Source organism: Arvicanthis niloticus, chromosome 1 (genome assembly GCF_011762505.2).
Source record: "Arvicanthis niloticus isolate mArvNil1 chromosome 1, mArvNil1.pat.X, whole genome shotgun sequence".
NCBI lineage: Eukaryota > Metazoa > Chordata > Mammalia > Rodentia > Muridae > Arvicanthis > Arvicanthis niloticus.
Genome location: NC_047658.1, coordinates 2614477 through 2629609, shown reverse-complemented (window position 1 = coordinate 2629609; position 15133 = coordinate 2614477). Strand labels below are relative to the sequence as shown.

The 15133-nt window shown below is 52.3% G+C and overlaps 1 protein-coding gene across 1 annotated transcript; it reads left to right on the top strand.

Moving 5' to 3' along the window:
• Positions 1–5041: 5041 nt before the first annotated feature.
• Positions 5042–14012, top strand: Gipr (gastric inhibitory polypeptide receptor). Its single transcript, XM_034512696.2, has 14 exons — positions 5042–5135; positions 5990–6150; positions 6492–6591; positions 6944–7051; positions 7498–7601; positions 8039–8142; positions 8333–8477; positions 10223–10382; positions 10585–10645; positions 10947–11016; positions 11142–11230; positions 11323–11461; positions 13267–13308; positions 13386–14012. The coding sequence occupies exons 2-14, from the start codon at positions 6091–6093 to the stop codon at positions 13590–13592; spliced, it is 1389 nt and encodes a 462-aa protein (XP_034368587.1). The 5' UTR covers positions 5042–5135; positions 5990–6090; the 3' UTR covers positions 13593–14012.
• Positions 14013–15133: the final 1121 nt, after the last annotated feature.

Below are 15133 nucleotides of genomic sequence, written 5' to 3'. Positions count from 1 at the left end.
AGTCCTTGCTTGGAACCCCCCAGTGAGGGGCTGGAGGCGTGGCTCAGTGGTAGAGCCCCTGCCTAGACTCCCCCAGTGAGGGGCTGGGGGCGTGGCTCAGTGGTAGAGACCCTGCCTAGAATCCCCCAGTGAGGGGCTGGGGGCGTGGCTCAGTGGTAGAGCCCCTGCCTAGAATCCCCCAGTGAGGGGCTGGGGGCGTGGCTCAGTGGTAGAGCCCCTGCCTAGAATCCCCCAGTGAGGGGCTGGGGGCGTGGCTCAGTGGTAGAGCCCCTGCCTAGAATCCCCCAGTGAGGGGCTGGGGGCGTGGTCATGCACAAGAACCAGGGTTCCCAGTCCAGCACCAAAATATTAGCAATAGCAAGAATAATAATAGTAATAAATACAATAAGAAGACAAACAAAAAGAGACTAAGGAAGAGGAAGGCAGAGAGGAAAGACCTGAGAAGCTGACCGAGACAAAAAGATGAGAACAGTACCCAAGACAGAAAGACAGAAACACTGAGTGTGGAGTTAGAGAAAAGAAGAAAAGGAGGGAAGGAGAGATTTGGTGGTTTTGTTTGACAGAATTTCACTGTGTCTCCCTGACCAACCGGAAACCTGCTATGCAATCCAGGCTGGCCTCGAACTCACAGAGCTCCACGACCTCCTGCCTCCGAGTGCTGGGATTAACACTCTATCATGCTCAACTAGACGGGAGATTTGGAGGAGAGGGGGGAAAGAAGAGAGAGGGAGGGGGAGATAGCACGTACGAGGAGTCGGGAGACTACACAGAGAGAAGATGGGCTGGCGGCGGGGAGAGACAGGCTATATTTAGAGACCGGATGAGCCAAGCATGCTGGAGAAGCAGCCAGAGTACTGTCAGGGGGAGTCTCCTGGGGTGGGTGAAGGGTGGGCTGCAGCATGGTGCAGCCTGGAAGTAGTAATCAGGCTCCAGGCTGCTTTTTCAATGCTTGTCTTCAGAGACTGCCAAGGACCCAAGATGGAGGACAGGAACCAGTCAGGGACCGTGACCGTGACCGTGACCTCTCTTCTGTCTTGTCTGTTCTCCATGCCTGCCCTGTGTTCACCTAGAGTGGACAACGGCATGGAGGGGGCAAGGGTGCCTCTCTGTCTTCAGAACATCTTTTAAGCTTTAATATAGGTATATATGTATGTGTGTGTGTGTGTGTGTGTGTGCAGGCGCATGCGTGTGTGTGTGTGTGTGTGTGTGCAGGCGCATGCGTGTGTGTGTGTGTGTGTGTGCCCCTGTGTACAAGTGGAGGTCAGAGAGCTTCCCTGGCGAGCACCCTTATCCACTGAGCCACCTTGCAGGCCTCCTTTGAAGATTTCGATTAGCATATATGAATCACACACGCTGCACTTCACTGAGACATTTCACACATCTGTGTGTACACATAAGCACGCACATATTATGTATCTGGATCGTATCCACCCCCTCTCGCTCACTGCCGTTATGTTCATTCTTGCCGCACCCTCCCTCTGCTTGCATGTTGCTGTGGGTTTCTTTCTTGTGATCCAGTGAGTTTCCTTTGTGTTGCGCACAGGATCATGGGTAAGGGATGACTGGAAGGATCATGGGCTTCACCACAGAAGAAAAGGGCTCTGCTGCTCCCTCACCGCCCCCTAGAAACCTTTAATGGTCTATAGATTCCAAGGATGGGACAGAGCCTTGTATCCCTGTCCTCTCAAGACCATCCTTCAGACTCACACCCTCTCTCATCTCTTCCTCTCTTCCCCCTTCTCCTCCTTTCCCTCTCCCTCTTCCATCCCAACCTTTCTCTCATCTCCTCTATCTGAAATTGTGTTTCACTATGGAGCCAAGGCTGGCCTCAAACTCAGGGCCTTCCTGCTTTAACCTTTCCCAATGTTGGGATGACAGGCTTGAGTCTGAACTCACTCTTCCCTGTCTGTCCTCCATCTTTTTCTCTTCCTTCTCCCCTTCTTTTCCCCTCCTCTCCTTCCTCCCCCTTCTCTTTCTTCTTCTTCTTCTTTGTGTGTGTGTGATTTATTTTGTTTTTCAAGACAAGGTTTCTGTGTAGCCCTGGCTATTCTGGAATTCCTTTTGTACACCAGGCTGGCCTCAAACTCGCAGAGATCCACCTGCCTCTGTCTCCTGAGTGCTGGGATCAAAGGCGTGCAGTACCATCGCCTGGCCTCTCTCCCCTTCTTAACTTTCTGGGTCTCAAGTTCTTCTCCTACCCTCTTATCACCCCAGTCCATCCTTTTCCTTCCTCTCCAGTCCAGTGACCTTCATGCCCTTCCGAAGCGCGGCAGGATCCAGCCTCAGCTGTCCACGAGGTGCTCGTCTAACTCAGACCCCCTTCAAGCTCCACTTCAGGGACCGATACTTTCCCAGGATCCACAGGGCGCCAGGAATGTGGAGCAGAGAGCAGAGAGGTCCCCGGGGGCCATGCGGTAAGGACCCTCACCCCGCCCCCCATTCTCTCTGCTCCCTGCTTCTGATGTGGACCTCAGGCCACTCCCTGCCCTTCCTGGTGCCTCTGGGCCTCAGCTTGTCCTCTGCAAAATGGGCAGGCTCGCCTCTGGCCCACTTATCACACAGGTCCCACGGGAGCAAGCAAGCAGCCTGTACTGGCGATGTGTATTGAGCAGGAGACGCTGGATTCTCAGACTGGGCTCCAAATTTCCCCATCCTTCATTCCATGAATAGTTGTTCCCTATATCTGGGATGAAAGAAGATCCAGGAAGTAGAGGTTGTAAAAATGTGAGTGGAAGTAGAGGTTGTAAAAATGTGAGTGATATATAGGTTCCTGTAACCATGGAACCATTTCAAGACTGGATGTAAATGTGTGACAGTGGGGTTCACAATGTGTGGACAGGTGACTGTGTGACTGGCTGTGGGGCCGGGAAGGGTCACACATGGGACACAAACTGGGAGTAATGACCCCCAGGTATAAGCAAAGCTTCTGGGAAGTGAGGCAGGAGAGTCCCTCAGTGATGGTCTGGGGGCGCAACTCAGTGATAGAGCCCCTGCCTAGAATCCCCCAGTGAGGGACTGGGGGCACAACTCAGTGGTAGAGCCCCTGCCTAGAATCCCCCAGTGAGGGGCTGGGGGTGTGGCTCAGTGGTAGAGCCCCTGCCTAGAATCCCCCAGTGAGGGGCTGGGGGCGTGGCTCAGTGGTAGAGCCCCTGCCTAGAATCCCCCAGTGAGGGCCTGGGGGCGGGGCTCAGTGGTAGAGCCCCTGCTTAGAATCCCCCAGTGAGGGGCTGGGGGCGTGGCTCAGTGGTAGAGCCCCTGCCTAGAATCCCCCAGTGAGGAGCTGGGGGCGTGGCTCAGTGGTAGAGCCCTTGCCTAGAATCCCCCAGTGAGGGGCTGGGGGCGTGACTCAGTGGTAGAGCCCTTGCCTAGAATCCCCCAGTGAGGGGCTGGGGGCGTGGTGCACCATTAGAGTGCTGGCCTTCCATGCACAAGAACCAGGGTTCCATTCCAGTATCAAAATAGAATGATGAGTTCAAGGCTAGCCTGGGCCAAATGGAGACCTTAGCTGACAAGGTAGTTCAGGGGTTAAAGGCGCCTGCCATCAAGCCTGAAGACCTAAATTCCATCCCTGGAGTCTATGTAGAATATCTGTGGTTTGTGAGTGTAGATGGAACGATGGTAAGGTTGCCTGCCCATATAAAACTGGGTGTGACAATGAGAGAGCGTATATCTTGGTGCTGTCGGAGGCGTTTATGCTGTTAGACACAGTATAAACTCTAGGAGACTGTGATGCATGTCACAAGGGACAGAGTTTTTGGATGTGGCCGCCTGACACTGTGAGAGGACTGTATCACCACACAACCAGGCACATTTGTGTCCTGGACACTCATTGCTTGAGGCCCTGCTCCGGATGTCCAGTCCTCCTCAGGGACACAGACCAGTTGCAGCTATCAGGTGTGGGTACGTGAGCCATTGCTAGTGCTGCCAGATGTGGGGCCAGATGTGCTCACCGCATGTGCCTGTGCAATTGAAATCGGAATCTCAGCACCTGAAAAGCTGAGGCAGGAGGATACAAGGTTGGAGAGTACCTCGGTTATATAGTGAGACTCTGTCTTGTTAAAACAACAACAACACAACACCACAAACAAAATAGGGCTGGAGAAATGACAATTAAGAGCTCCTCAGGAGGACCCAGGATTCCGTTCTCAGCGTTCATGGGGAGGCTCACAACTATGGGTAACTCCAGTTCCAGGGGAAATCTACCCTCTACTGGCCTCCTCAGGTACTGCATGAATGTGTACAGGCCTCCATGCATGCAAAAAAAACCCCATTCACATACATAAAATTAAAACAAAGAAAGACAAGTCAGGGATTGAGGCAATGATTCACTTGGTAAAGTCCTTGTTGTGCAGCAAGTTAAGCTGGGTAACCTGTGCTTGTAATCCCAGTGCCAGGGAGGCAGAGGCAGGTCCATCTCTGCATTCAAGGGCAGCCAGGTTTATACAGTGAATTCAAGGACAGCCAGGGCTACACAGAAAAATCTTGTCTTGAAAGACCAAATCAGAGGAAGTAGACAGCACTCGAGAATCACATCAGAGGTTGTTCTCGGGTCCTACACGCACACACATGTACATGTACACACATATACATAGATCAAACAATGACAACAGAAAGACAGAGGTGTTAGGACTGTGGGCTGTGTTTGCATGTATGTGAAGTGTCCACTTCCCTGGGCACACAGCCGCCTGTCCCTGCGAGTGATGGGGAAGCTGTGGGTGAAAGACTGGCTCTCTCAGCATCGTCCCAGTTGTACAGCTATGAATGAACTTGTTACTCACGGAGTCTCACTCCGTGAGCCTCCGCCGCTCTCCTGCTTGGCGTTCGGGATCCTGTGTGAGGCAGCGTAGGAGGCTGTGTAAGTGACTGGATGGCATAGTGTGTCTGTGGCCTGGAGGAGGGGGGACCATAACTGTGTGGCTGCTTCCTCTACGTGACACACAGTGGCTGTGATAAACGTGTCTGCTCCACGGTTCCCACTCTTCCCCAGAGCTCCCCCCTCCTGTTCTCTGTTCCGCCCTGGCCCCGCCCCCTCCCAACACCCCAGGCTGCCAGCGCCTGTCACCTCTTGCAGAGCTCTCTGGCAGAAGAGGCAGGGCAGCTGTGTCAGTGGAGACTGCGAGCAGGACTCGGTACAGGTAAGGGGTCTCCATCAAGCTCCTGCCCTGGGCCTATCTCTCCCTTGACTCTGTCTCCCTGTCTCTATCTTTGTCTCACTTCCTCTGTCTCAGTGCCACATCTTTGTCTTTATCTCTGTTTTGCCCTTTAGTCTCTGATCTCTCTCTTGTGTCTCATTGTCCCCGAGTCTTTCTGTTCTTATCCCTTATAAGTTGAGTCCGTGATTTTTTATTTTTTTTTAGTTGGTTTTTATTTTGTTTTATTTTTCTTTTCTTTTCTGTAGCTCTGAGATTCCCTCTTGAAACCCTGCATTCACATTGTCTGGGCGGGGATGATAGTTGGGGTTAGAAAAAAATTTCAGAGCATCTAACTAATATCCGAAAGTCAGAAACCCAGGGTCTAATATTTCTCTGGTCCCTAAATATTTAGACCCTGGGAGAGCGCTGTCCCTCTGACTCCTTGAAGCCAGAGAAGTTTTAGAGGATTGGGCTCTTGTCTAAATTAAAAACAAAAAGCACAACTCTGGGCTGGCAGGATGCGAACTCAAATGATCCGTTCAAGTTCCCTTCAAGGCTTTACTGGCGGTTTCTATTCCCTCCTCTCTAAGGAGGTTCCAGGTTCCCAAGAGTCTCTCCGGTCTAGCCTCTAGGTGACACTGACGCTTCTGCCCGTCACAGCTCTAGGGCAACAGGCCCCTCCGCAAACACCCCTCCCTTCCACCTTGGCTGCCTCAGCAACACTTAGGAGGGCCTGGGAATGGCTTAGCTGATCCCAGCTCACTTATCTACTGGAGGCCGCGCCTAGTCCTGCTCCGCCCCGAATCCTCACGTGAGGAAACGGGGGCTTGGCCTCAGACGCCATGTGCTTCTGGCAGGTGAGCACTGACTTGGGCTGAAGCCCCAAAGTTGGGTCTGCTCTTGGGACCCTCCAGCCCAACTGCCTCCGAGTGGCCAGAGTCTCCATCACCTTTCAAGGATGCCCCTGCGGCTGCTGCTTCTGCTGCTGTGGTGGGGACTTCCACTCCAGAGGGCGGAGGTGAGGACCTAGAGAGATACAGGCGCACTGGGATGGAGCCTTCCCCTACATTAAGGAGAGTTTTAAAGCTGCCCACCCCCCGCCCTGTATAAACTGGTAGTTTCTCTTCACATTTTTTTCCCTCACAAGTCCTCCGGGTGGGGACAAGCTACCCCTTCCTTTGGGCGGTTTTCTAGGCACCTCGATTTCATCTAAGAGATCTTTAAGCCACCCAGGACTCCTGTGTAAAATACTGGACAGCCGCTTCAAATCTCTAAGGCTTCTTCTGGCCCTTCCCAGCTTGCGGCCTGGGAGGAGGTTACCCTGGGGAGGGGGTTGTCCTCCCTTCTTTATTCTCTTAGACAGACTCTGAGGGGCAGACGACGGGGGACCTGTACCAGCGCTGGGAGCGCTATGGCCAGGAATGCCAAAAGACCTTGGAGGCCACAGAACCTCCCTCAGGTGTGACTAGAGGGATTGGGAGATGTGGGTGGGGCTTGGCTTTGGGGACCGGAGTTGGATTCTGAAGACCAGAAGGTAGCAGATGAGGAGGAGCAGCCCTGGGCAGGACCTGACCTGCAGTGGGTCGGTTTGGGGGTGGAGCTTGATAATTGAGCTTTTTAGATAATAATGATTTGGGATTTACTTGGTGGGAGGAGCCTGGAGTGGGACTAGGATGATGAATGGGTGGGGTCTTGAGGTCTGGTAGGAGGAGCTTGTGGCCAGTAAGGCGATGCAACCTGGAGGTGTAGAAGAATGAAAAGCCAGACCTTCCCTCTCCTTCAGCCTCAGGCTCGGTTGCCCTCTTCCTTAGGCCTGGCCTGTAACGGTTCCTTCGATATGTATGTCTGCTGGTACTACACGGCCGCCAACACCACTGCCCGGGTGTCTTGCCCCTGGTATCTGCCCTGGTACCGTCAGGGTGAGACGCTCCCTGAACCCCTCATCCTGGACTCCACCCTCACCTAGCTTCTCCTGCTCCTCTCTGTCTGCTGGCCCTGTCTGTCAAGCCAGGTGTCTCCCAGTGTCTGTGTCCCCTGGGCTCTGTCACATGATTTACTTACCCTGTCATTATTTATTACACGTATGTGTGGATGAATTCGGTATGGTAAGGGTGTTATCAGAGGTCAACTTACAGAAACCTTTCCAACACGTGAGTCTCGGGGATCAAACTCGGGTCTCTTGGCTTGGCTGTCAGCACTTCTACCTGTTGAGCCAACTTGGGAGCCCAGGCTGACCTTGAGCTCATGGCAGTCCTCCAGCCTCGGCCTCCCAAATGTCGAGATTACAGTGGTGCACTGCTACACCTCTTTCTCTGACACCATCCCTCTTCCCCTGACCCCCACACCACTCCTTATGCTCCCACAGTGTCTGCAGGTTTCGTCTTCCGCCAGTGTGGCAGTGATGGCCAGTGGGAATCTTGGAGAGACCACACTCAGTGTGAGAATCCAGAGAAGAATGGGGCCTTTCAGGTGAGGGGTGGGGAGGGATTCAGGCTAGGATGTCTGGGGAGAGTTTCAAAAAAAAAAAAAAAGACCTCGAAATCTCAGGCCCACGCTGACACCCCTTGTACTGAGTAGAACTCTGGGTTGTAAGTAATGAAAATCCAACTCAGGCAACGTGATGGTGGCTACAGTGGTGGCACAAGTCTTGTGTGTGTGTGTGTGTGTGTGTGTGTGTGTGTGTGTGTGTGCAAATGTGCCCATTCAGCCTTGGAGGTGAAGGGTGGAGTGAACACCACTTAAGGAAGTACACTGGAGCTTCAAGGAGAAAACAGGCGATTTGCATCGTGGGATCATCTTTCTCAGAAGAGACTGGAGTGTGAGGGGAGGGGTGGAGGGCAGCCCCAGGCCTCCTCTGGACCAGCTGAAAGAGTCACGTCTTCTCTTACTTTCCTTGTCTCCACCAGGACCAGAAGCTGATCTTGGAGCGCCTGCAGGTTGTGTATACAGTGGGCTACTCCCTGTCCCTGGCCACCCTGCTGCTGGCCCTTCTCATCTTAAGTTTATTCAGGTGTGAGCCGCCAGCTCTGCTTGGTGTGGTAGAGACGGCCTGAGTTTATACTAAAGTTAAGATAGGAGATGCTGTGACTCTAGGGTAGACAGGGGTGGGGTGGGTGGGGTGGGCTGCTCCAAGGGTCTCTAGATGCCTGAGGACAGCTCTCCGGTGGCTCCCGGCCCATTTCGTCTCTCAAATCCCCCAGGCGGCTGCACTGCACTCGGAATTACATCCACATGAACCTGTTCACATCTTTCATGCTGCGGGCAGCAGCCATCCTCACCCGAGACCAGCTGCTGCCTTCACTGGATCCCTACACTGGGGACCAGACCCCTACGCTGTGGAACCAGGTACCCCATCTCCTCCTTCCTGGTGGGACCAAAAAGTTTCCCATCTATTTCCATACCTTTCCTCATCACTACATATTGAGAGCATGGGAACAGGATGGGAGGAAGAGACCAATAGGGATTTGGAAGGAACTGGTTCGTTCCTTGAGGCAGGGAGATGAAACTTGGGGCTGTGAACAGAGGACTTTATATAATAATTGTGTGTGTGTCGGGGGCTGAGGTTCTTGGGGGTGGAGTTCTGTAATGGAGTACCTGGTTCGGTACTGGGAAAACAAAAAGAAAGATTAAGAGGCCGTCTGGGCTGCAGAGGTGGCTCCATGGTTAAGAGCACTGGCTGCTCTCACAGAGGACCCTGGACTGATTCCCAGTACGCACACAGCAGCTACGGTCATCTGTAACTCCAGTTCTAGAGGATCCGATGCTCTCTTTTGACCTGTGATGCACAGATGTGCATAATGCCTCTACACATAAAATAGAGGGGGGAAAAAAGATGGCCCAGTACTTAAAGATATTGGCTTACAAGCTGATGATCTGTGTTCAACCCCAGAGCCCACATGGTGTCGAACTCCTAAAAGGTCTCTGACCTTCACACACCTGTGGGAACATAGCTTGGCATTTACGTTTTTAAAATTTGTATTTCATGTGTGTGTGTTTGCCTGTATGTATGTATGTATGTATGTGCACCATGTACATACCTGGTGCCCTTAGAGGCCAGAGGAGGGTATCAGAGCTGAAGTTATAGACAATTGTGAGCTGCAGTGTGGGTGCTGGGTCCTCTGCAGGAACAGCCACTGCTCTTAACTGCTGAGTCTCCTCAGCCACAGGAATTGCTCTTCAGAACTAGTGTGGCAGAGAGATTGTGGTACATGTTGTTTTGTTTTTTAAAAAAAGATTTGTTTGTTTATTGATTATATATATAATATTCTGCCTCCATGTATGTCTGCACACCAGAAGAAGGCACCAGATCTCATTACAGATGGTTTTGAACCACCACGAGGTTGCTGGGAATTGAACTCAGGACCTCTGGAAGAACAGCCAATGCTCTGAACCTCTGAGCCATCTCTCTGGCCCAGTGTATGCCTTTAATCCTAGCAGTTGAGGGGCAGACGCAGGCAGATCTCTGAGTTCGAGGCCAGCCTGGTCTACAGAGTGAGTTCCAGGACAGCCAGGGCTACACGGAGAAACCCTGTCTTGAAAAACAAACCTACAGAATATAAAATATTTTTAAAAAGTGAGCTAGTGTGACAAAGGCTACATGCTGGGATTCTAAGGGTATGTCACCGTGGTAACGCTAGAAAATGGCGGTTGTTAAGGGGTCAATGTGGGAGAGTCTTCAAGTGAAAGTGGATAAGCTGAGATAAGATAAGCCATTTGCTGGAAAGCCAGAGTAAAACAATTGAGAGCAAGAGATGGAGATAAGACTGTCAGGTCGGGAAGTTCCATAGTCCCAGTTAGGTGGAAAGCTGAGCACGACTGACATATTAAAACCTGCTTGGGCTACAGAGCAAGTTCAAGGACAGCCTGGACAATTTATTGAGCCCCTGACTCAAAGAGAAAAGAAATGGAATGTAACTCAGTGGTAGAGCCCCTGCCTAGAATCCCCCGGTGAGGGGCTGGGGGCGTGGCTCAGTGGTAGAGCCCCTGCTTTACAAGAGGAAGTCCTGGGTTCAAGACTTATTACCACATACACAAAGCAATACATACAAATAGTAATAAAAAGAGGCTACCCTTCTCTGATGGCTTCATAGGCCCTAGCTGCCTGCCGCACCGTCCAGATCATGACCCAGTACTGTGTGGGAGCCAATTACACCTGGTTGCTGGTGGAGGGTGTGTATCTGCACCATCTGCTGGTGATCGTGGGACGCTCAGAAAAGGGACACTTCCGCTGCTACCTGCTTCTTGGCTGGGGTGAGCCCTGACTCTGTGCACCCCCCACCCCACTCCTCCGCCCAGCCCAGCTCATCTCAGTTACCCCACTACCCTGCCGATCCGCGTTTCCTCCCCTCCCACTCCCTTGCTGAAGAATTCCGCGGGTCTTGGGCCTGGAAGGGGCTTGTGTGCACACTGACAGCTGCGGCGGGGTGGGGGGCGGGGATCGGGGTCTGCACAGGGGCCCCCGCGCTTTTCGTCATCCCCTGGGTGATCGTCAGGTACCTGTACGAGAACACGCAGTGAGTTGCAGGGTTTGGGGGGCGGGGCCCTGGTTGGGGGTGGAACTACGTGGGACACGGGGCGGGAAAGGGTGGGAAAGAGATGGTGGGGGGGGAGAATGTGGGCGGGGTATAAAGGGATTATGGGCTGGGAAAGGTGGAGGATTAGGAGGCTTTTTGGAAAGCCGGAGACGGTGGTTCTTAAATGAATGTAGATGGGCTTTAAAGACAGTGGGTAGGGCTTGAGGGACCCTGCCTGATTAGGGGTGACTGGGGGTTCGTGGGGACATTTCGCGTCTCAGTTCTACCCTGCCTCCTCTAGGTGCTGGGAGCGCAACGAAGTCAAAGCCATTTGGTGGATCATTCGCACTCCCATCCTAATAACCATCTTGGTAGGGCCAGTTTCGCCTCCTTCAGGTTGTGCTCAGGGATTTCTCATTCTGGGGAAGAGGAGCACCAACCCCTTGTCCCACCTCAGAACCGAATGGCTTCTGGCTTAGTCTCTCTCTCCTCACAGATCAATTTCCTCATCTTCATCCGTATCCTTGGCATCCTTGTTTCAAAGCTGAGGACACGGCAGATGCGCTGCCCCGACTACCGACTAAGGTGAGGACAGGCTGAGGACCCAATGTGGGAAGCAATGTGGGGCCAGAGTCAGGGGCGAGGACGTGCGGACCACCGACACCGTCTCTTCCCAGGCTGGCTCGCTCCACGCTGACACTGGTGCCCCTGCTGGGCGTCCACGAAGTGGTGTTTGCACCCGTGACGGAGGAACAGGCTGAAGGCTCCCTGCGCTTCGCCAAATTGGCCTTTGAAATCTTCCTCAGTTCCTTCCAGGTGCTGAGACTGGGTGCAGGGGCTCCACCTTCCTCCCTTAGACCTTCCTCTCCATCGGGACACAGCCATATCGCCATTCACTGGAGCAGCCACTACTGACTGGAGTGTACCCAGAGATTTCACTCATTCGTTCATCATGCATGCACAGGGCAGAAAATACCTAAAGGCTGCCCTGAACTGTGGCGGTGGGAGTGGAACGTGGGGATGGTGGTAGAGGACCACAAAGCCTTCCCCAGCATTGCCTCCGGGCGAGGAGGAAGGGCTGTGGGGTGGACTGAGCTGGGGCTTAGTTTCTGGTACTTGCCAGCTTCTTGGTTTCCTTTACCCCCAAGGTGCAGAACTGAAGGATGTAGGAAGTTCCAAAATGTGAGGCCGATGCTGCTTGCCTTTCCTAGTTCCTACTCTGCTGGATCCAGCTGAGCCTCAGTCTTCTTTCTAAAGTGGGGATAGCACCAGTCTCCCCTGTGAGACTATGCATTCATGAAAGGAAGCAAGAACAGATGGTGCACATGTGTACCTAGCAACACCCCGGAGCCAAATGGTTGGCCCCCTACTCTATGAGAGACAGAGGGAACACCCTACTACGTAAACAGCCAGTCACACAACTAGAGGAATGTTCTAGAATGAAGATTCCTGAAGGCAGAGGATAGCTAGTGTGATGGAGGGCGGTGAGGGTGCCCTGCAACTCCACAGCAAGTGGGGCGAGAGGCGAGAGCTGAGCAACAGGGACAGGAAAAAAAGAGGGGCCAGTTCCCCAAGGCCAACTTCAATTTTGTCGTTTTCCTCTCCTGGAAGGGGAGATGTGTGATTTGAATTCGATATTCATGGGATTGTAGAAAATCCTAGGAATATCTTAATAATAGCCCGTGTTCATAGCTGACTTCACAAATCAACTTAAGCCAGGTATTAGGGCTCACACCTGTAATCTCGTTCCAGCTGGCTAAGCATGTGCTCCAATACTGAGAAAACCTCAAGCCCCATAATTAATTAACTATTATTATTTAAAAAGATTAAATACGAGTACACTGTCATTGTGTTCAGACACACCAGCAGAGAGGGCATCAGATCCCAACATGTGGTTGCTGAGAATTGAACTCAGGACCTCTTAACCCCGGAGCCATCTCTCCAGCCCTAATTGTTTTTTGTTTGTTTTTTTTTTTTTTTTTTTTTTTGTTGTTGTTGTTGTTGTTTTTCGAGACAGGGTTTCTCTGTGTAGCCTTGGCTGTCCTGAAACTCACTCTGTAGACCAGGCTGGCCTCGAACTCAGAAGTCCACCTGCCTCTGCCTCCCAAGTGCTGGGATTAAAGGTTAAAGGCGTGCGCCACCACCGCCCAGCCCTAATTGTTATTTTTGAGCCAGAGTCTCACCATGCAGTTCTGGATGGACACAGAAGTCTATGTGGACAAGGGTGTACTCCAACTCAGAGCACTGCCTCCCTCTGCCTCCAGAGTGTTGGAATTAAAGGAATGTGCCACCACAGACAGCTAAGCGCTACATCTTTTCACACATTAATACTACAATTCTTCCAACCACCGCCTTCATTTTTCCTGACGAGGACAGGGAGGCACAGAGTGGTTAGACTGCTTGTCTCAAATGTGGAAAGCAGGAAATTGCTTTCTACACTCAGGACGTTCAACTTCCAATGCCTGTTCTCAGACTTTGGGGGTCGGGAGAACATTACAGAGAGCTGGGAGCCAGTAAGCAGGTGCCCTCGGTACCTAGGACCAGGGCAGTAACAGCCACAGTACTTTGGGGCTGAAAACAAAGTCCACAGCAGCGATCTGATCTTGCTCCTCCTCTGGCAGGGTTTCCTGGTGAGCGTGCTCTACTGCTTCATCAACAAAGAGGTAGGAGAGGCTGGCCCGCCCGTGCCCCCTGGCGGCCAGCCTGGGAACAGCGCCACCCTGAGCACCCTGCGTTGCAGGTGCAGTCGGAAATCCGCCAGGGTTGGCGCCACCGCCGCCTGCGTCTCAGCCTTCAGGAGCAGCGTCCACGTCCACGTCCGCACCTGGAGCTCGCTCCCTGGGCCGTGCCTTTGAGCTCTTCACCCCAGGAAGCTGCCATCGGCAATGCCTTGCCCTCTGGGATGCTGCATGTGCCTGGAGATGAGGTCTTGGAAAGTTACTGCTAGGTAAAGGGACCCGTGTCTGTACAGTTAGCATGTATTGAGAACCTACTGTGTACCAGGCCCCGTGTGGGGGAATGCTGGGGAAATGGAGAAGGAACCAGAGGTCCCCATGTGTATATATTTGTTGAGGAATCCTTTATGAAAAGAATTGAGGTGTCTAGGACAACCGACTGGGAGGCCACTTGTGAAGACCTGATGCTTAGGTCATGTTTGAAAGAAGTGGAGACAGCTTAAAGAGCTGGAGGACAAGATTCCAGGCAGATGGAACTGCATACAAAAAAGGTCCTAGGACCAGGAAGAATGGAGAAAGGCTTCTGTGGCTCCACTGGAAAAAGCCAGGGCCTGCAGATGGGGAAGAAGTGGGCAGGGATGCAGAAACTGGAATTTCATCCCAGACTCACTGAAAATTTTATTTTTACTTTATGTGTACGATTGTTTTGCGTGTGTGTACAGATTACATCACATGCATGAAGTGCTTGCATATGGCTGAAGGGACTGGATGGTTGTCAGCCTCTATGTAAATGGGATGAACAGAACTCCGTCTCTCCAGCCCCACACAGATTCTTAGCAGTGACTCCTGGGCTGTTTTCCTTGGCTCTCTGTTCCAGTCATTGGGAGCCCAGTGAGAGGAATGTAGGTGACTGGACCAGAATGAAGGCCACAGAGAGGTGGTAAGGATTTGCTGAGGGATCCCAGGAAATGGATCAAAGGAAACTGCCATGACCAAAGGAAAGCAATCAAAAGGCTCTGGGGTGGGAGGCTCTTTGCCTGTGCTAGGCTGTGGGAGAAGCTGAGCAGCAGGACCTGGAGCTGTCAGAGGTGAGAGCTGGCAGCCAAGCAAGAGGAGCCTGGGGTCACTGAGGTAGCCAGATCCTTCCATCTCCCAGAGAGGGTTTGGGGATGAAGCCTCCTTGTGACTGGCCCATCTGAAGACAGACAGACACACAGGCCTCCTTTATTAGTATTGGATGCTGAATTTTCCCCAAGGTTCCCAGAAAGATGTCTCATAGCTGACCCCTCGTACTTCAAGGCTTTGGCTTCTGGTGGAGACCCTAGTAAGTCAAGCTGCTCTATGGGGCGGGAGGAGGCCAGGCTAGAAAGGGAGATGACTAGGTGTATGTGACATAGTCTGCCACAGATGAATGAGGCTCAATTGGAGCCATACATTAGCACAAAAAAACCACGGACACCACATTGCTACTGTACCCTCCCCTAACATAATCTTTATTGAAAACTATTTAAGACATATGTACAAATTAAAGCTATGCATGTGAACATGCTGCTTCTCTGGAAGGCAACACAGAAATATCAGACCTAGGCAATGAGTGGCACTGTAACCCCAGCATTTGGGAGGCTTTGGTGGGAGGATTAATTGAAGGTCATTCATCCTGACAGGATGCAGGTTGGCTATCTGAGCTATGTGAGACCCTGTCTCAAATAAACAGCAAAAGCAGCAGGAACCAGCCGGATTCAGTTCTTAATTGGGTTACTGTATTAGCTGTCACTAAACTCCTAACGCCACTTTGGCCTTATCCCTGGAAAGG

What these genes read in the sequence shown, in the direction of transcription:
- Gipr (XM_034512696.2), top strand. Translation starts at nt 6,091, where the DNA reads ATGCCCCTGCGGCTGCTGCTTCTGCTGCTGTGGTGGGGACTTCCACTC. An exon ending in AGAAGAATGGGGCCTTTCAG is followed by an intron (nt 7,602 to 8,038) that starts GTGAGGGGTGGG and finishes TGTCTCCACCAG; the next exon opens with GACCAGAAGCTGATCTTGGA. An exon ending in TCTTCCTCAGTTCCTTCCAG is followed by an intron (nt 11,462 to 13,266) that starts GTGCTGAGACTG and finishes CTCCTCTGGCAG; the next exon opens with GGTTTCCTGGTGAGCGTGCT.